The 22,298-nt window shown below is 32.7% G+C and overlaps 1 protein-coding gene across 18 annotated transcripts in view; it reads left to right on the forward strand.

The window, feature by feature from the left end:
• Positions 1-22,298, forward strand: part of RAPGEF2 (Rap guanine nucleotide exchange factor 2) — a 245,809-nt gene that overhangs the window by 128,986 nt on the left and 94,525 nt on the right. For 6 of the 18 annotated variants that reach the window (XM_044767026.2, XM_044767028.2, XM_044767032.2 and 3 more), the window contains exons 5-7: positions 8,545-8,620; positions 10,470-10,637; positions 12,934-13,029. In XM_044767026.2, the coding sequence (XP_044622961.2) occupies positions 8,545-8,620; positions 10,470-10,637; positions 12,934-13,029 (340 nt within the window). Of the gene's footprint in view, positions 1-554; positions 726-8,544; positions 8,621-10,469; positions 10,638-12,933; positions 13,030-22,298 lie in introns of those variants that run through there. The other 12 variants (XM_044767030.2, XM_044767033.2, XM_044767036.2 and 9 more) reach the window with 6 other exon arrangements.

Raw genomic sequence — 22,298 nt, forward strand, 5'->3', positions numbered from 1 at the left:
TGAGGATAAAATATTAAAAAAGATTAAATGCATTCTTATGTCTTTCAAACCACTTTCTTTTTCGCTTCTATTAAAATTTATTCTTTTATTTTTGAGAATGGAATTGATGGCATCAGCAGTTACTTGTTAGATTTTTTTTTTCCTTAAAGTTAATTGCTATTCTGCTATCTAAAGACAATGTCATCTGAATATTTTTTTAAGTCCTAAATAAGTAAATTGATTTTGGTTTAGGAGCATCAGTCCAGTCATTTACTTAGATTTTTAAAGGGGAAAGTAAAATTTCATAACTGCTTCCCATTTTCTAGTAATGAAGGTATGAAAAAAAATTGCTATCTTGGAGTATTACGTGTTTCATCATTTTGTAAATTAGGATTGGCCACCAGTATAATCTCAGTTTGATTGCTGTGTATTTCCTCGCTGGGTATAGCCTGACATGAATAAGTTTACATTCCAACACTGAGGAATTGCATTCCACTGGACAGTTCTGACGTACAACAAGAATGTGGAGGCCCATACAAAGGGCAAGTTTAGGGACACTGATAGAAGAGGCTTCTGTGCTCAGCGACTGCCTTTCGTGGAAACTCACACTGGTAGACAGTGCTCTTGACTCAACTGGGTGGGGAAAATGTGGTCACAGAAACTTAGGACAGGATGGCCTTACCGGAGTAAGAGCCTGCAACACCCTGCCCGGTGTATCATTACCTGTGGATATTTATGAAAACTAGGTAAGACTTTATATTCTCAAACATTTTTACTTTCTTGTTGTGAGTCTTGAACTTGAAAGAAAGTTTATTAAGCTATTAAAATTTTTCTCTATTTTACCTTATGTAGAAGGCTAATTACTTTTAGTAATTTTTTTGTCTGCATGTTTTTGATTGTATAAAGTCATTCCCTTTTACACCTGTAAAAATGTTGAACATAGTTTATTTCAATTTTAGGAACAGTTTGTAATTCTTAATTTTTAATTTATTCCATACAAAAACTTACCGGGAATGAAAATCTGGATTGCTAAACTGTTTCTGGAACAACCATTCCTAAATTAGTTGTACTGAGAGAATACGAGTATTTAGGAATAATCTGCTTGTTATACTGCAAGTGGTCTTTTCATTAATCTTTTTCTGTGGGTTTAATTTTGTTTTTTTTTTATTGTAAATAGCACAGAGAACCAATAGATTGACCCAAAGTGAAACTGCATGATTTAAGTTGCCATCTTTGGTTGTTTAATGTAAGATTATAAGGACACTCTGAAATTACATTGAGGTTAATAGTTGAAAGCCAAGCTGTAAAGTGGGTTTACACAGAACAACTTAGAAGGATTTAAAATAGACTGTAGCAATTAAATTTTCATACTGTTTAGAACCAGAAGACTATCAGCATTCTTAAAACACATACACCGTGCTTCTCCGTCTCTCCTTGTCTCTTTCCCTCTGACTTTATGGCCTCTTGTGAAAGGCTGGTATCTAGTATGGAAAGGGCTAACAGGTTTTTAAATATTCAAGCCTAATCTCATTGATACTGTTACCTACATCTTTCTTGCTTTTGAAAGACAGTTATTATACATATGTATTAATATTTGTGTCTTATACACACACAAATATGTATATATAGAAAGACTGAAATTACCAGAAGACAGGGGTTAATTTTTAAAAATATTTTAATTTAAAGTTAAAAAATACACTATGTCACTTTAAAAATCAAGGAGTTTAAACTTTAAAAATATCTTTATCTTGGTGTGTGATATTATGAGTGCCATTTCAAAGAAGCAGATGTTCTACTAGTTGAAGTTCTGGCAGCAGCTGCCTGAAGAGGCTTGATTTTTATAGATTTGACATTCACATCTTTGACTATTCCAGGGCAACCCTCAAGCTCTTGATGGTCATTTGTAATTTTGCTGAATTTGAATTGCCTTCTGAATTACAAAAGCTGATTTGTCTTTTTCACTCAACTAGCTAGTGAGTGAGCCTAGCCAACCTCTGAGAATCTACCTTTCAGCAAAGCTCTGTTTTCCACTTGCCATTGGGTGTGTGCTTTATGCGTGAATGTAATGCATTATGGCAATATTCCTGAGGAGGTCTGGGAATTATTCCTCATAAATGTCAAGCTTACCAAAGACTAGACTTTATGTTATTGAACGTGGAAAAGGGCTATAGAGGAAAGCAAGTGAAAGGGTAAGGTCAGTGTGATGTAACAGAATCCTGCATCACGGAGTCTGATTGTGATTTTGGGCATCTCATTTAACCTTACCCTTAGGGAGCTTAGCTTAGTTTCTCCAATTGTGAAATGAAAATTGAACTGGAGGGTCAGTTCTCATGGGGAGAGTGGGATGGCATGGGTCACACGTATTATAATCACTCGGGACCTTTTTCTAAATCTAGATTAAAAAAAATTTTTTTTAAAACATATGTTTTTTGGTGAGGAAGATTGGTCCTGAGCTAACATCTGTTGCCAATCTTCCTCTTTTTTTCTCCCTGAAACCCCTGTAAATAGTTGTATATCCTAGTTGTAAGTCATTCTAGTTCTTTTATGTGGGATGCCACCACAGCATGGTCTGATGAGTGGTGCTAGGTCCACACCTAGGATCTGAACTGGTGAACCCCCGGCCACTGAAGCAGAGCACGTGAACTTAACCACTTGGCCACAGGGCCAATCCCAAAATTTGAGGACCTTTCATGTATACATTGGATTATGGCATACTTTCAGAAGTGAAACTAAAGAAAAAAGTGCTGAGAGACTCTGTTCTATATGATTTCTAAGTTTTTTGCTCAACTCTGAAATTGTATAAATCCATTTTGGTTTTGAGGGGCAGCTGAAGGAAGCAAATAGGACATTCTTTTTATTAAACTCATGTTCAGTATTCTGCCTATTATCACAACTTCTTGCGTACTCATCTTCTAAAGGATACAGACTATTTAAGAATGGGGGTATATTTAGTGAGTTTCTTGTAAGCTCTGTATTGACTACAGAGTTTATATTGATTCTGTAGTATGTGTCCAATGAGTATTTGGAAGAGGAATAGGAAGCAAAATTGTGCGTGTGTGCCTCCCTCCCCCTGCCCCCTAGTTATCTGTGGAGATGAGGTGGGGCAGGGGTGAGGATCCTCTAATTTATGGCCAAGGGTAAAATAAAAATGGGATTAATCCTAGGTGAAAGAAAAATGTAGGTATAATTGACTCTTCCAAACTGATTTAAAATATTTTAGTAATATTTGTTTACCTTCTCCCATATCTTCTAATTTCTCCTTTTACTCACAACTTCTATCACTTCATTGCAAAATTAATGTAGAAAAGAGATTTTTCCAGATTTATTGGTGGTATAGTTCAGTCATCAAACTTAACTCTTCCTTTGTCCCTAAGATTTGTTGTTTTTTGGTCAAAGTGGAGTTCTTATTTTTTTCTTATCCGAGTCCTGAATTTTTGCCAAGAAACTCAAAGCCACTAAAACAAACAAAAATTATCTTGATAAGTTTCTCTTGTAAGATTTTTAAAAAAATTGTGGTTAAATATATATATATTTAAAACAATATGCCATTTTAACCATTTAAAGTGTATGATTCAATGGAATTACAGTCACACTGTTGTGCATCACCATTATCTGTTTCCAAAACTTACATTCCATAGCTCCAAACAGAAACTCTGTAACCATTAAGCATTTTCCCAAACCCTGGTAACCTCTGATCTACTTTCTGTCTTTACGAATTTGTCTATTATAGATATTTCATCTAAGTGGAATCTTACAATATTTGCCATTTTGGACAGGCTTGTTGAAATTAGCATAATGCTTTCAAGGCTTGTCCATGTTGTAGTGTGTGTCAGAACTTCAGTCCTTTTTTATGGCTGAATAATATTCTATTGTATGTGTATGTCACATTTTGTTTATCCATTCATCTGTTGATGAGCACTTGTGTTGTTGCCACCTTTTGGCTGTTTTGAATAATGCTGCAGTGAACAATGGTATAAATATCTGTTTGAGTCCCTGTTTTCAATACTTTTGGGTATTTATGTAGAAGTGGAATTGCTGGGTCATATGGCAATTCTGTTTAGCTTTTTGAGGATGTGCCAAAATGTTTTCCACAGTGACTGCACCATTTTGCATTCCCACCAGCAAATACAAGGGTTCCAAGTTCTCTGTATCCTTTTCAATGCCTGTCGTTTTTTTTAATTATAGCTGTCCTAGTATCTCATTAACATCAAGTATCATGTGTAAAAAGGTATCTCATTGTGGTTTTAATTTGTTTATCCCTAATGACTAAGGATGTTGAGTGACTTTCCATGTGCTAATTGGCCATTTGTATATCTTCTTTGGAGAAAGGTCTATTCAAATCTTTTGCCCACTTTTAAATTTTTTTTTTTAATTGTTGTTAAGTTGTAGGAGTTTTTTTATATATTTCCGATATTAAACCTGTCTTAGCTATATGATTTGCAAATATATTCTCCCATTCTGTAGATTCTTTTCAGTTTCATGATAATGTCCTTTGATGCACAGAAGTTTTTAATTTTGATGAGGCATAATTTATCTCTTTTAAACTTTTCTTTTGCTGCTTATACTTTTGGTGTTATATCTAAAAATCTATTGCCAAATCCATGTTCATGAAAATTTATCCCTCTTTTTTTTTTTGTTTTCCCTAAGACTTTTCTGGTTTTGATTTTTAAATTTAGGTCAGTGATCCATTTTCAGTAATTTTTGTATGTGGTGAGAGGAAAGGTCCAACTTCGTTCTTTATCGTGTGGAAGTATGGTTGTTCCGGTGCATTGTTGAAAAGACTGTTCTTCCCCCATTGGGTGAACTTGGCACCCTTGTCAGAATTCAGTTAGCCACAGATATGTGGGTTTATTTCTGGACTCTCAGTTTTATTTCGTTGGTCTGGATGTCTGTCCTTATGCCAGTACCACACTGTTTTGGTTGCTGCAGCTTTGTAGTAAGTTTTGAGATCAGAAGTGTGAGCTCTTTGACTGTTCTTTTTCAAGATTGTTTTGGCTAATTAGGGCCCCTTGCAATTCTACATGAATTTGAAGATTCGCTTTTCCATTTCTGCAAAAGAAGCTGTTGGGATTTTGACAGAGATTGCTGTGAACCTGTAGCTCACTTTGTGTAGTCTCTTATAAGACTTAGTAACAAAAAAGAGTGCATTTGATAGAACTAATTGTCCATGTCTTGACAGTGGCACCGAGGAACATTTGGAGCAGAATATAGTCACACGACTCTGGAGCAATCCTCACCTATTTCTGACTTTTCCTAAAACTCTCAAGGATGTAGGTGTACTTTTTAAGTTACACATGTTTTTATTTACTTTGCATCATTTCTAAATTTTCTTAAATCATGATTTTAGAAACTTAAATGATACCAAGTTTCAACACTATTTATAAGACTGAAGTTTCTTTTGATTTGTGCCTCTGGTCTTATAGAAAGCCCTTTGGATTCCCCAATTTTTTTTGTTGGAAACTTTTTAGTTCTGTGTTTTCCCCCTAGAAACTTTTCTAGGGCAATACTCTGTCATAGGTTTATGTGGTTTTCTATAAGGGTATGTATCATAATGTTCATTTTTTTTATTCCTCCCTAGTGTGTCCATCATTTTAAGGTGTGTCTTTATTATTTGTTATTTATTATTTTAGCAACTTACTATTCTAATGCTTTTAAAGACTTCTAATTTTCATTTATGGCTTTTAACTAAAACATGAGAACCCTTCCTTTATTGTTTAATATCATATTAAATGCTGTGTGCATTTGATCACTTTCACACAGACTATTTCAGTGTACAAATTGGATCCTCTACTGCTTTCTTGTACTCACATAAAACTTTATACAGTGTCTGGTACTTTGTTCTTACTGGCTTTGTTTTTTGCTTTACTATCTAAATATCTATGTGTCATTTGCAAACCAGAAGATTTCTTTCCATTTCTTTCTACTAAGTCATCTGAAATATTTAAAAGAATTGTTCTTAATATCGTCTTTTGAGGATCTTATCCCCTATACATCTCTATCTGGTTTCCTTTTTTATCTCTATAGTTATTTTCCAGATCTAAATTTTTAAAACAGCTTATTTGCATAGAACTTGGTCAAAGAGTTTAAAAAAAAACTTCATAGATAATGATATTACTTAGTTTTGTTTATATAGGTATTATTTCAAAGAATCAGATAGTAGGAGCAAAAGAATTTTGTGGACTTAGTGAATTTCTAGCTGACATTTTTCATTACTCTCTCTATTCATTCCTACCTTATAGCTTCTGTTTTGCAAGCTAAGAGTAAGTCATCTCTGGGAAAGAGCCAAAACGCAGTGTCATTAGGCCTAGCATGTGTATTCATGACCTACGCTTTGGCTCTTTTGAGGCTGTTCTTTCCTTCTGGGTTCTTGGCTATGTTTGAAATAATAGATTTTTGGATAGGTGACATAATTTATTCTCCCTTGCTAGAGTGTTTTCTTTGTGCATTTGCCTTTTCTGCTCAGCATATTCAAGGTATTAATTTGATAGGGAGTCCATTTCTCCTATGGTTCACATCAGTAGAACTTGAGTCTTTTGTGGCTGCAAAGAGAGTTTTGTCAGATTCTCATGCAGCTTACTTCCCAAAAGACTCTTATGGAGATATTTTTTATAATACATTTTAGAGGATGCAAACTTGTTATTCCCAAAGTAATAGTGTTAGTACAACTAAATATGTGAATACCTTCCTACCCATAAAGTCTGTTTAATTAATGGCTGATTGGTAAGAGGATTTACAGCTTTAATTCTGAAGTAGGGAGGTGGTGCAAGAATTATGCATAAAATGAAAGACTACCATATATAGTTTACTTCTGTGGATGTTACTCTTTTTGTTGCTAAAATTTGTAAGCAACTCAATTCTAGCAGGTTTTTATTTTTTTGTTGTGTTATATGAACATTGTATGCATTACAGATATTTGACTTTTTTACTAACATGAAATTTTTGAAAAGGAAAACCATTTGATCATTATGTTTATAAAACTTGTTTAGTTCCATAATTTAATAGAATAGGATAAAACTTAGAGTCACATACTTGAGATTTTCTTTAGATTTTAATGTTATTTAGTAATAAAGCTTAAACATGCAATATGTATTTTTACTTAGTCATAACAGAATTAAATGGGCGATGATGGCATGAAACTTGCTACATATTTTGCTAACACATTGAGATTGCTTCCTAATTTGTAGTGTAGCATTAAGTTATAAGCTTCAGGGCCAGCTCCAGTAGCCTAGTGGTTAAGTTCGGTGCTCTCCACTTTGGTGGCCTGGGAAGATAGATTTATATTTTTCTTGGCAAACTTTGTCCACTGTAAAAAAGCACTCTAATATGTATGCTTGTGTGAGTATGTATCTATGAATGTATGTATGAATATTTTTGAAATATTTTAAAATTTAAAAAATTTTCAAATATGCTAAATATGGATTTCATAGAAATTGATTTTTGGAGTAGGAGAGGACTTAAGGAATGGCCTAGTCTAACGTGATAACCTACAAATGAGTAAAATTTAGACTATGAGAGTGGTCACGTTGGTTTGCTAGAGATCACAAATGATAGAGTGAGAGTGTTGACTTTCCTATATTCCTCTTACATAGATTTTTTTTTTTTAGTTTGGTTTCTAATATGTGAAACATTGTGTACTACCATGTCAAGAGGGTTATAAAAGGAACAAGAGTTTCCATTTCACTCAAAATGTCTAACTTGGGAAAAAAATTGCTTGATAAAATAGTTATTTGGAAGAACTTTTTTCACATAGTTTTTCAAAGATAGTTTATTAAAACTGGTTACTAAAATTGTTGCCCGCAGAGAAGGGAGGATTTGGGGAGCAGTGGTTGGGCAGGGATGGGCGGTACATTACTAAAGCAAGTCAGGACTCACTAGCTTCGCCGGGATTTTTTCTTCATGGTGGTAGTTGGCACATAGCTATGTCAGAGAGAGTAAAGCTGCTCCAGTGTTAAGGTGGACGTTAACAAGATAGGGCAGTGGTGCTTTCGGAATTCACTAGTTCAAAGTTTTCAGGAGGAATGGACTTTTAGTGTGCATATCCAATTAAATCACTGCATAACTAAGGAAGAAGGCTTAAGTTGAATATCTTTTCCTTAAACTTATTCAGTATGAGTTGATTTGAAAATTTAGAAAAATAAATATACTTTTAGGTGAAAGAAATGTTTAACCTAAGCATGTTAAGTTATAGAAGAAAATTATATGCATTTTATACCTGCTTTGGATATTTTTAAAATTTACCATTGATTCAATTCCCATCCCTATTAGAATATTCTAAATCTTCACCTAACTGGGAATGATTTAAAACAGCCTAATGCAAAGAACATTCATACTGATTCTCTGTTACATTATTAATTTGAAAACATTTTATTGGAATTTTCCAGAAAAATGTCTCTGAAATTTAAGAATTTGAATGATTCCTTGTCGTTTTGTGTAAATAATGATTAAAGATAGTTTCTCTTTCTCCAATGTGTATTTTCTGTAGTTGTTTTTGTTTTCATTTTTACTTATCTGGAGGGTTGGCTTAAATTCACAATTTATATATCTTAAATATTTTTTTCTTTCTAGTTTTGGCAAGCGTTCTGCAGGAAGCTTTAGGCGTGGCTGTGAATGCATTGTTTTAGAGCCTTCTGAAATGATCGTGGTAAGAATACTTCTGTGAAGACTTTTTCCTAAAAAAAGTTATGAAATAAAAGCACTTTCACAAACTACTTAAATAGTGTATTATATATTTTATAACTTTAGGTATATTTATTTCATAACTTTATTATTATGAATTTGAATTCATAACGTAGTATCACAATTATTTACAGGATTCAATTAAATGGAAAAGATAGAAAGTTTAAAAGGGGCAAGTACCTAAATGTTTGGTGCTTGATCTTTGTAAATCAATCTATGATAAAGCCATTTAGTTGAAATTTGGGGAGAATCTTTGAATTGCAGGCGTTTAGTTCTCCAAATATTGATTAGAACGAATGAGATACTTCAAATGAGTCACAGTGATAAGTATTCAGGCCACAATTAATGTAAGGAGAACACTTCAATTCCTTTCTCTAACTGCAAGAACACTGGGGGACTAGTATGCTGGTTAAATACTCTGTGGAGATCTTTCTCTCTCTTGTTAATTGAATTTTGTTTAAAAGTATTTTGAGATAAGACATTCGAAAAACAGAATGTTAAAATAGATACTAACAACATAATTATTTTTATTGATGCTTTCAAAAAAGCCTGTCACATCCTTCTTTACTATATAAAGGTGATTTTAATATAGGACAATATATACCCTTTTTAAAAAATCAGCAACAAAAGTAAGATAAGATTGGAGGGTGATCCCAATATAGACATTTAGTTGACATTGATATGCATATTATTTCCCATCCATAATCCCATCTGGGAAGGAAAACCTTGTGACTAAGTGATGGCCTAATACAGATGATGATGGAAGCTTTTTACTCACATTTAATAAAGTATTTGGTAGGTGACTGTAAGTCTATTTTCAGAGAAGATTTAGGGTTTGTCTGTATGATGTAAGAGGAATTCTGTCAGAAATGAGAACTTCCTCCTCGAAGCTAGTGAAAACTTTTGGTAAAATTTCACAAAATTTACTCCTAAGTGAGTAAGTAAAAATTTAGGATTGGAAAAATGTGGGCATATACATGGGACTTTCTAGCAATTAGTCTTGAAAAGCCTTCTAGATATTTCCTAGAGATTTTGGCCTCTGTTAGTGCTATTTTGTGTTTGTCTGAAGGATTTTTGATCTTCCAAATTCCTTGAGGATTTTATACTTGCTGATATCATACAAACTCCTGGGTTTGCCAGTAGTCTTAAAATCTAAATATGCCTCTTTTGTGAGCAATCATATTTTCATTAGGTAAATATGATAAAGATTAACCTAATGTAACTTTTATTCTCTGTTAGTCCATTCATCAGAACTTCTCTCCTTAAAATGAGGAATTATTTTTTTAAAACAACTCTATTTTATAAAAAAAGAAACTGAATCTACAGAATGAAAGTAGGAAGAGAAACCCTTAGGTAATCTACTAAAGCCATTCTGCTAGCAGTCCTGTTTGAGTCATTTGGGAGTTAGGGGTTTTTACAGATTTACTTATATACATGAGAGTTTTTGTGCTTTAGTTAAGACAATGGGGCAGTTGCTTTCATAATGCATGGTAATGTATCCTGTGAGATCTTTCACTAATAAATCAGTACAAAGACTACTGAAAATATCCTTCCCTTTGAAACTACAGGAAATTCAAGACTTACCCATATTGTCCTAAGTGGAACTGAAAATGCCTCTTCATAAAAGAAAAGTTACTCAAAACCAATTAGTTCCAGAGAAGTTCAAAAACACTTAAAGTCTGTCAAGATAGTTTGTCTACAAATGTCTTTGCAAAATGAATGAATATGGACTGTCTGTAAGTTTTATTCGGCATCTGATGTTAATATGGAATGTTGTATTGGAAGAAATGAAATTTTTTGACGTTTTATTTCAGGTGGACTATATGGATGAAAATGAGGAATATTTTCAGCGTCAAGCTTCTCATCGACAGTCTCGAAGGAGATTTAGAAAAATCAACCAGAAAGGTGAAAGACAAACAATTATTGACACTGTGGATCCTTATCCTGTGGGCAAACCACCTTTGCCTAGAGGCTATCATACGGTAAGTTATAAAAGTATAATATTTTTATTTATCTTTAGTTTTTTTTTGGGAGTTTTGTGAAAAAACACTTAAATTTTCTCTATTTGATGAATGATTCCTTTCTATGGTATACTTATGCAACATGCAGATTTTGCTGGAAACACACATAATATGAGTGGTTTTAAAGAGCACTGAAATAAGAAAGACATTGTTTAGCTTTTGTATTTCTTAAATTATTCTCTGAGGATCAGCTTTGTGATCATGTAAAAATCGTAACTGGGATATTTTAAGTTTTTACCTTAATCTAAAATGTTAGCCTCCCCTCAACCCCAGTGACTGGTATCACACATGTTTTTTATTCAAAAAGTAGATACATAAAAATTACATATTATTTTCATAGCTTTTCATACCATTGTGAGAATATTATCTGTGAATATTTTTGTTTTTAATACAATGAAGTGAGAGCACAATTTAAAATGATACTTTTTAAAATCCCAATGTAAAGATGATCTGAAGTATTTCTAACAGGTTCAAAGATCCTCTTAAATGCTATAGCCCACTTAATTGTAATTTATTTCATAAATATTCGATAAGCTACTTTTTATGTTTGGGGAAACCAAGGCACAGATAATGAGTGATTTGTACAAGACCTCACTATAGTCTGTGTTAGAGCCTTACTTTTCTTATTCCCTTCTTTCTTCTTAGCTGCACTATGTATATTTCCCCCAATGGCCAATCCAAAATAGTTGCAAATGTATTTGAGAATTTCTGTTTTTAAAAAGGAAGTAACTTGAATTCTTATGTATGTCATCTTAAGGTCAAAGATGGTTTATCTATACACATAATACCATTGAATGAGTAGTCATTATATGTGAAATTAATTTTAAAATAAAAATATGATAAAAAAATAGGTAATTGACAACTATTTTACATTTCTCATTTGTTTTTCTTACCTATTCTTTTCTTTCTTTTTGCAAATAAGTATAAATGCAAAATGCATGGGAAAACTTATATAGACTTAAAACTATGTACTCAATTTTTAGTAACTTTAAGTGATATGATATATTTTATACCCACACTTCATATGTTCTATTTCTGAGAGCTCTTTGTATTTGAATATTTAAGCAGTTTTGACCACCAGTTACCCGCCTACTCCTCTCACTACCCATGCATTATTTTAATTTATCATGAATTTCATAGTTGAATCATTTCATTGAGCTCTTTTGGAAAGGGTTGCTTTTTGCTCATCATAAAGACAGCTTTGTTTGTCTGTTGGAGAGACTTGGTATTAAAAAAAAACCTATGAAAGGTTTTTTTGTTACCGTTGTCTACAAAAGAAGGTAGTATTTTTAGTGTAGATGTAGCATTTTGGAAGAAGGAAATATGGATTAAAAATAGTTGTACATATTAATAGTATAATATATTATAATATTTTAGTCTAGTACTAATGTTATTAATATTCTTTCTGCTTTGAAATCATTTTTCCAAATCAGATTCCATACAAGGACAGTTGGCAGGAGTGTGGGTCACTTAAAATTTAGTGTTAAAGCTGATTGGCTTAATTTTATAGTCATATTTGTCACACTTATGTTGGGGGGGGGTGTCATTTTATAACTGTTTCTCTCTCCCATCTCCACGCTTTCCCCTTTTATGAAATATTTCATTTGCTTTTCTTACATGACTCCCCTTTTTTAAAAACATGTGTAGTTTTTATTATTACAAGATTGCTTTTTTTTTTTAGTGGTTTTAAAAAATGTCTTACCTGGTCAACAGATACTTTTATTAGCAAAAATTCAGTACTAAGATGAAAAATTTAACTTTATTACTAGTGGATCATGTGCTAGTTTACTAATATTTGACACGTTGATATTAATTTTAGTAAGTTCAGATTGGCAACAACATTGTCATAATTGGAAATATTGGATCCTGTTCTTTTTGCATATTGTGTTTTAATTATATTTATCTAATATTTATTATTTCACCTAAATACATGATTTTAACATTTGAAAACAATAAAATTTTGTTTTGTATATATGGTACCACAGAATAAAAAGAATTAAATGAAAATTATTATTCTTTGTTAGCCCAAGTCATATTTACTCATTCTTAAAAGAAATACTTTTCTTCGAAAGAACCCTAGTAAGGTGGGACAGAGGAAAGTTTATTTAAAAGATGCATGATCATACTTCACAGGTGATTTTAAATGATTACGGGTGCATTTCAAGTGCATGGCCAAGAACATAGAGAACATTATATGTATAGGCAATTCTATATGGTCATTCTTAACCTAATTTTAACATTATCTTCATTTTGGCAGATATACTATATAGCATGTCTGATAATGTTCATCTTTTCCTTTCCTCCTTTATGGCATTCATTTCATTTTGGCTCAAAGGAATGCACTAAATCTCAGGTATTGTAATTTGTGTGTGGTCTCCTAATACTAACCTAAGTTTATTTGTGAATTTGCCTTGTAACTAATGAGTTTATAATATTGATGTGTTTTGCTTGGTCCTATTCTTTTGTATTTTGCCCTGATTTAGTAAAATCTCTTAAAACTTTGAAACTATCAGTGGTTTAGGTGATGGTACTGGCTGCTTTATTTGTGCAAATGTAGGGATGAATTGCCCACCTTCTTTGAAGAAAGAATAAAAGTGCAACCTACTCATTTTTAAAAACGAGTGGATGTTCTTAACTAAACTGCTTTGCAAGTCGAGAAACAAAGATAGACAGATAGATATAATGGAAGTTTAATTGCTTTTTGTGTGAAAGGTTATGGCAAATCCATTAGATATTTACATTTTAAATGCTATAGGCGAAAGCTTTAAATTTCAGGAATCTAGTATGAGAACATTTTGGGAGACCACTGGGAAAATTTTAGTCAGATAGAATAAATGCTTAGTCAAAAAGGAAATAGGAATTTAAAATTGCTTGTATTTTCTTATTTGTCCTTTATTTATAACTGGATTTCATACTTTTATTTCATTCTGTATTTTAATCAAGGCCTATCATAATATCTGTGCTCATTTCTTTCATGCCAATACATGACTAATTTATGATTTTCAGTGTTACTCTTTTGAAATTATGGGTCAAATTTGGGGTTATCAGGGAATTGGGAGTCAAGGAAGAAAATCTGATTTATCTCTGGAAATTAATTGGTTAAGTAACTAGTAAAATTTTATAGTTGTGTTTTCTTATTGCACAGGAGAAAGATCATGAGTAATTTAATTCATATTAGAAGAAGTCTACCATCAATATAATACCTTTGACTATTACAGTAACTTTGCCTGAAAGCATAAAATATTTATATATTCTTTCAAATTAAAAAGAGGCAGTTACTTTATGCTCTATACAAGAGAATACGTATTAAAATGCCACAGGTGGCATGATTGCTATATTGTATTTTAGAGGCACTGCTAATTTTTAAATGATGTGATAAAGCTAAAAAATTTTGATACAATTTTTAAATTTGATAAAATTGTATCAGAATTTTTTAATTGCATCAATGTTTTGAGCTTTTATCTGGTAAAAGTATACTTTAAAAACATATAACTTTAATATTTTAAAAGATACATCAGTATGTAATTAATCATCTTCTTTTTTAGTATGAAAATTACCAGTTAGTCTAATTCCCACTTAGAGCTAGGAATTAAATTTCAAATGTGCACTGAGTTATGATGTATACCTTATGTACACTTTTTAAAATTAGATGTGTTGCAGTAGTTTAAAACAGATTATAATAATTTTCTTCAGAAACACGAATACTCATATAGTCCATGTAGAGTGTTTTTAGGACATTTTTTCAAGACAAGTGTGTGAGGTTTGCAGAGAGAAGAAGCATTTTAAAATGCAGTGAGAAGGGAAGATTGGAGATGACTTCATTAGCATTTTCTTATATTTTGATGAGTGGAGGTTGAGGCTGTATTTAAGACTGCCAGAAAATAGGATGTGGCATGAATTTTCAGTCTTATTGTTGGTAAAGGTTATAGAGGCAGGTAGTAGATAAGGTTCCTGGCAAAGGGTGGAAGATTTGGGGTCAGTCTCTAAGGGGACTGACTTGGGGCTTTTGAAAGGTTTACCTTGTCTCCAGGTTCAGAATAGGGTAGGGGAAAAAAGACTTTGTTTATTTTATTCATAATTACAGGCCCTCTCTGCATTCATGGGTAATTTATTCTAGAAGTTTGTGTAGGCAGGGAAATCTGAGTTCCATAATAAAAATGGAGAGGAGAGGTAGTAGGACTTAGGGGGCAGAAAAAGGACCTTCTTAACTTGTGCCTAACTGGAGTGATGGCGAAACTGGTACTAATGAAAAAATGGCTCGACTCTCTTCTCAGTTTGAAAGAGCAAAAGTTGTACAGAGATACTAGATTGAAAACTGTCCACACTATGGAGGTTATGTGTACCAATGGACATTTCAAAAGTTTCCAGCCTTTCTTGGCTGGTTGCATAATTAAAATCCTTTCCACACTTTGAAGTTCTGATTGACTTTCCATTCCCACTCCTACTCCCCCAAAAGAGTGTGGCTCTGTTTTATACAAATTTGAACTAGGAGGATTTGAACACAGTATAACAGAAAACATATTCATCAAGTTTCAATCAATGCAAAATTTTTGAAATAATGAAAACTATTGATTGTATAAAAAGATTCTCCCACATTTTATCAGTAGTCCTTTTCTACAATGTGAATATACACTTCAGAGCACTGTTTAATGATTATGTATTGAATTTTTTCAGTAGATTAGGCTTAAAGTTCTTGGGGAAGATGTACAAAAGTAATGAAAAATATTGCGTAAAATTAAGTTAATATAATGTAAGTTGAATGCAGTGTATAATACAATATGGGAATAATTATTTTTCCTGTTTTTTTCCTCCCCAAATCCCCCCAGTATATAGTTGTATATTTTAGTTGTGGCTCCTTCAGTTGTGGCATGTAGGACGCCGCCTCAACATGGCCTAATGAGTGATGCTATGTCTGCGCCCAGGATCCGAACCCTGGGCCACTGAAACGGAGCACGCGAACTTAACCACTCAGCCATGGGGCCGGCCCAATATGGGAATAGTTTTTAATTATAGTCAGTGATAATACAATATCTATAAAATGTGGCACCAATAAAAGATTGGTTCATTTATGAGGCTTATGTAAATAAGTCCCATTTTTATCAGGTTATGCTTTATAATAATATAAATCCTATTTTTTATAATGGTTATCTAATTATTCTTAGGTTACATATTATATATCTCTGAAGTAGATTTTTTTTTAGAGATAGATCTGATTTAGATTGGTTTCATCTTCAGTTAAGGACTTCTTGGTAGGTTTGATTAGTTTCAAAAATTGTTTAGATATTGAAACATGAAAAAATTACATTGTTTCTGTCACTACACACATTTATTTGGCATTAGACTTTTTGACTTGAGCTATTGTACTTGAATTAGAAGTAGGCAATATTTTCACTTACGTTATAGCTTTTCTTTGTCACTTATTATTTCAGTTATTTATTTAATTTTTTTACTGAGTTCTCCTTCATTTAATCCAATATTTGCTACATAAAAGTAAGAGAATACGTTTTGAGTAATATATCAATGACTTGTGTATCTATTAAATTTCCTAAAATATTAAGATCTTAGAATTTTAACTTATAACAATCAGTTTATATCATATCCCACATGACTACAGGTTATTCATATGATATGTTAAAATCTCTTTGTATGCTTATATAGAAATTATTCAAATATAGGGGAGATTTCTTAATTATTTCAGTATTTTCATTCTTCTTTAATTTAAATTCATCAAGCATATGTTTGCTCAATTGAACTTAAAGACTTTGTCTTCAATATTGCCATCCGTGCTTCTTTGTGAATTATAATAGGATAGAGTTTCAAAAATGTTCGTATTCTATTTCTTGTATCATAGAGAGGAAAAACTCAGTATTTTCATTTACATACTTTTATTCTTTTAACAGACATGTACTGAGTGCCCACCTTGTTTCAGGTCTGTGCCAGACTCTAGGGCTATAAAGGTCTACAGGACAGACAGAATCTTGCCCTCACGACCTTATATCTTGCCCTTATAGTCTCACAGGGAATATAGATAAATAAATGGGCAACTAAAATGTAGGGAATTCCAGGTACTATGGAGGCACATAGACAGGGCACCCTGAGTAATAAGGCATGGCTTCTTGAATGGTCTTAATGCCTTGCCTCAAAAGAAAATATTCTTTAATCCAGGAAAGCCCAATAGAAATGTGAAAACTGAATCAGGTAATAAAGAATGGAAAACAGAGTTGTGGCAAGAGTGTTAGAGAGGAGTGATATATATAAAAAAAACCCCACAAATTTTGCTAGACATTATTTATTATTGCGTGCCTGATGTTTTATATTTGCATCAAAGAGTCTTTTAAAGAGAAGTGTCAAAAGTATCCTTTGCTTTTCACACTCATTATCAGGAGGTTAACTGGTTCCTCTTCACCCAGATCATGTTGCATTTAAACATCTTGCAGACAGATCCCTGTGGAAGGGTCTTTGAACAATAGGTGGACGTAACAATACTGTGCCATATGTGCTGCAATTTCTGGCAAAACGCAGCATGTTAAAACTGCTGCGGTGGTCTCAATCTCCTTGCCTTAGGGGGACTATTTCTCTTTGTTGCAGTTATAATCAGGTATTTATGTTGATTTAATTTATATAGATTGACAAATTACACTGTTGAGTATGTATAGAAATTGAAATGTAAATCAGGAAATAGTTTAAAACATGAAATGATTTCTCTCGTGCTATTAACAGTACGCATTGCAAATTCATGCAAGGCAGTTGAGAGTAGTATGCAGTGTGCTGTTTACACAAGTTTCAGCTTCTGTTAGAGGATGTCTATTTTTATATATTACATCATCTCTGCTGCAGAACTCCCGTGTCCACTGGGATTTACTGTTCTTTCATTCCCTCTTGAAAGAAAGCTTGTATTGATGTCATAATTGGACCCATCTTTTGGTTGCACTTGGAAATTGAAAGTAATAAGGGTGTTGTGTAGCAAGTCATGCAATATTTCAAGTAATTTATTTGTCAGAAAGATCACTGCTACTTTGTCCTGCCCCTAATTGTGAACACTGGTGGCTTTCTGTGCCTGTTCATGTTTTAAATATACTTGGCTAAAATTTAGCTTTTAGTCTCCACAGCAAAGATCCTTTTCATCTTTGACTGTTTCATTTCTTATCATGTGATCTTTTTTATTTTTTATTTTCTGTCATGAGGTTTTGCAGTGCCACATGCTGATTTGAAAAATGTCTCTTTTCTTTGGAAGAATCTACTTTGATATTTAGACCTATTTCCTACCAGTGCTGAATTGATCTTTTTACAATTAAGTTATCAGTCGTAAGTTGTCTGTTTTCACTATTTGAAATATCGGGTGACTAGAAATGTTTTCTTTTGATTTTGAATCCAGTGTTAAAACATTATTAACCTGAACTGCCTTTTTATTAGCTAGAAGATATTATTGACCTCTGGAAGAAACTCTAGCATAGGTGTTAGGTTTAAATCACTCGTGAAAAGAAATATGTTAATTATTTATATTAAAATAATTTTTAAATGCCTACTATATTTTGTACATATTTATGTAAATTTTCTCTTATTTTGTCAAAAAATTAGTCTTTATATCTCAGCAGTAAACCTTTTTTTTCCTTTTAAAAATGAATTAGGAGCAAACTTATACTTTTTAAAAAATAACAGCTTTATTGAGTTATAATTCAGATACCATGCAATTCACCCATTCAAATTGCATCATTCAATGGTTTTTCTTTTTTCTTTTCTTTCTTTGGTAAAAAAACACATACGTAAAATTTACCATCTTAGCTATTTTTAAAGTGTACGGTTCAGTACTGCTAAGAATATCAGTAGTAAACGTTTGACTAACTTGAATATATCTAATTCACAGATGGACCTAGCATCCTTTCTGATTGTTTAAATTACAAATGGGCAAAAAAAATAACTTTAAAATGTTTTGGAAAACAATAATTATAGAATATATTGGGGGAAAAAAGCCTTACCGAGTAATTGTTTGTATTAGAGCAATTTCTAATGAACTTAGTATGGGATCAAGTAGCCTTATCTTGTTTTCTTGAGGCTTCCTTTCTCTAAGTGGAACGTAGGCGCTAGTTGGATGGAATTTGGAATTTGGAATTGCTACCCTAGAGGAGAAATGTGACAGCAGAGACAGCCAATTCTGAAATACTAATTGCTGATTGGGCTAAATGGTGGAGTGATTCAGAAGGGAAGGATTTGAGGATGATAAAAGAAAATATTCAGGTTGTCTTGATTTTTACTCAGATGTCTGTGAGGTTACAATGATAATTGCTCGCCTGTGGTTTTGGTACAATCCAGAAGGCATTTGGGAGTGTTAGAAAATAAAGTTAAAATCTCAATATAAGTTATAACATTTCTCTTTCACTGATTATTAGAACACTTCTACTTTCTGTCCATTTCTTTATACAACTTTTTAAAACTGAACCTTAAAAGAGCTATTTGAAGCATCAGGAATTTTGGAATATCAGGCGAGTTTTTAGAAAAAAGATCATTTACCATTTGTTAATTGGTGGAATAAGCATATCCCCAACCAATTGGGGTGTAGAGAATCCTTTGGCATTGTTGATATTCTTGATGATATTGATGCGCTTCACAATGAGTGTCATTGATGAGCACATGATAGCTCTCATCTTTTCTTTCTTTTTTTTTTTGGTGAGGAAGATTGGCCCTGAGCTAATGTCTGTTGCCAATCTCCCTCTATTTTGCTTGAGGAAGATTGTCACTGAGCTAACATCTGTGACAATCTTCCTCTATTTTGTATGTGGGACACCTCCTCAGCATGGCTTGATGAGTAGTGTGTAGGTCCACACCCAGGATCTGAACTCTCAAACCCTCGGCTGCCAATGCAGGGCGTGTGAACTTAACCACTATGCCACAGAGCCGGTCTCACCAGATGTTTCATTTCTCCTTGTTACAAATGTTTGCCTAAATTTTGGTACTAACTCTAGTTAGCCTGGAGGACTATGAGTAGCTAACTATCCTGCTTGTGGATTAAGTTGTTAGAGGGTTCAGCTGAAGTGGTATTTTATGGAAACACAGAGTTTTGATTAAAGGAATCTAAAGAGAGTTGATAACTGTGCATTCTTTAAAAGAGCTAAGAGGCTGATTATTTTCTAGTTCATTTCCTAGAGCAGCAGTTGTCAAATTTTTTTTAATCTCAGGACTCCTCTACACTCTTAAAACTTTTTGAGGGCTCCAACAACCTTTTGTTTATGTGAGTTATCTATATCATTATTTGCCATATTAGAAATTGAAACAGAAATTTAAAAATATTTATTCATTCATTAATTTAAAAATAGTAAACCCGTTATACATTAGCTAAGGGTTTTTTATTAGTGAAAAATAACTATATTTTACAAAACAAGAAAAATTATAAGAAGAGTAGTGTTGTTTTATACTTTTGCCAATATGTTTAATATTTGGCCTAATAGAAAACAGTTGGATTTTCATATCTACTCCTGGATTCAATCTGTTGTGATGCTCTTCTGGTTGAAGTGTATAAAATATAGGTAGAAAATCTGGCTTCACAGGTAGTTGGAAAAGGGAGGAGTATTTTAACAGCTTTTTCAAATAATCTTATTGATATACTACACCAAAATTTGACACGTGGTAGTTTCTTAAAGGTTTAGTTGCAATGAGGAATGTGAAACTATGTCAGTCAACTTGTCTTACTCTCTTTTATTAAAACCCATTGGTCTTACTTACACAGCGAATGGATCCTTTTACTCATGCATGGTTTGTAATATCATGCTTGATTTTGTAATATGCATTGGTCACTGAGTTAAGCAGTCCTCCAAATTTTGGCACCTTATGCAATATCAAAAAAAATGACATTTGTTAATATCACTGCCAGTCTCATTCGAAAAGGCCTCAATTATTGGGAAGCTGTAAAACTAATGATGTTGGATATAAATTTTTCAAAAGTCCGATTTTTACTTAAAAGCTAAAGTTTTGTCATTGGCAAACAAAGTCCTATCAGCTGTTTTCCTTGAAGTGACAAGCTCAGTTTGTTCATTTTCAAGAAAATGTCTGCCAAATGCCCAAGTCTGAATAACCTTAGTTTGTCCATTATGTTTTTTTCAAATAAAAATAGTGTTCCTTGGAAAAACCAAGTGTAGGGGCCCTTTTGAGCACCGGGCCCTGTGTGACACACCTGTGAAGCTGGCCCGGACTTTGTTTGCTGTATGACTTTTCTCCTTACTTCCTTTTCCTTCTTGCTGCTTAATTCCCTGATGGGTACTAGGAGAAAATGGAAAGATCCCATGCTAAACTTGGGGTGGAACCAGAAGTATTTTTAAATGCTTTACATTAAATAATTGTGTTTTAAATATATTAATTGTATTGGATGGTTATCAACAATACATTTTGTTGTTACTGCAGTGATCTTTAAAGATAGATATTTTTACCTAATTTATTTAGCATTTCTCATTTAAAGTTTTTTTTTTTCTTTAGGAATTTTATTTTAGCAGTCTCTTTTCTCCCAAAAAAGTTCTCTGACTCCCCTTCTGTATTAAGATAATTATGAGCTGTTATGTGGAATTATAAAATAATTTAAAATCTTTTATGCAAAAATTTGTGTGGTATGAAAGTATGGTATAATCATAAATGTAAAGTGTCTGTTAGATAACCTTTAAAATGGGTTTTTCGTCTGACACCAATACAATAAGACTAGTTTAAGGTGCTTCCCCCCAAAAACCCTCAAAAAAAGATTACCATGGATAGTTTTAACAGCATAGTGTGGGTGATTAATAGTTAATGTTCAGGATAATCTGATCTGATTTATTACAAATTGTTTTTGTTTCATAGTATAAAATAAATACAAATAATCTAGCTATGTATTTAAAACTCTATCTTCGTTATCCTCTACTTTGAGTATCCATTTTCTTTTTTTTTTTAACTGGCTCCATTTTTTGTTTTGTGTCTAAATAAAGATGCTGCCTTCAATCTTTTCTATCCACTTGTTCTGCTTATGTTAAGACTACTACTCTTGATCGTGCTCTGAGGTTCAATGTGATTCAGTAATCAGCTACTAACGCAAAATATCTGAAAGATAGAGCTGCCTTTGGAAAGGGACTGGAACTACCCCCTCCTCAAATGTGAAATGGTGGGTTTCCCTTGGTGGAAGCTAAAATGTCCACGTGAATATTCTGTGGGGTTAATGGTCACTATACAGTCATGCATCATTTCTCACTTAGAGAAATTTCTCCTTTAAATAATTATCTCTTTTTCGTCCCTACTGTATCTTTACCTTTATTGTAAATACCATGCTTCCTAGTAATGTGAGTATAATATTAATATCTTATTAGTTTTGGTTTTTGTTTTTAATCTTAAAAACCCACTGGATTGTGTGATATATATTCTTAAATCTTGGTCCGATAAATTTTTATTTTGCTTTATGTCCTTGAAAATACATTTATTTATTTCCTATAAAATACCAGCCATCAAGAAAAATAGATTTTGTTATACATTTGCTCTAAGATGATCTTTTAGTAGGCATTTCCTATGATGAACATTTCACTTATGTCTCCCAATGTGTAAACTGACCAAGATGTTTTCTGAAGTTCATCCCTGATTTCTTGTTTCTTCTCGTAGCCCAGTTAGTCTTGGGGT

This window comes from Equus asinus, chromosome 3, assembly GCF_041296235.1.
Source record: "Equus asinus isolate D_3611 breed Donkey chromosome 3, EquAss-T2T_v2, whole genome shotgun sequence".
NCBI lineage: Eukaryota > Metazoa > Chordata > Mammalia > Perissodactyla > Equidae > Equus > Equus asinus.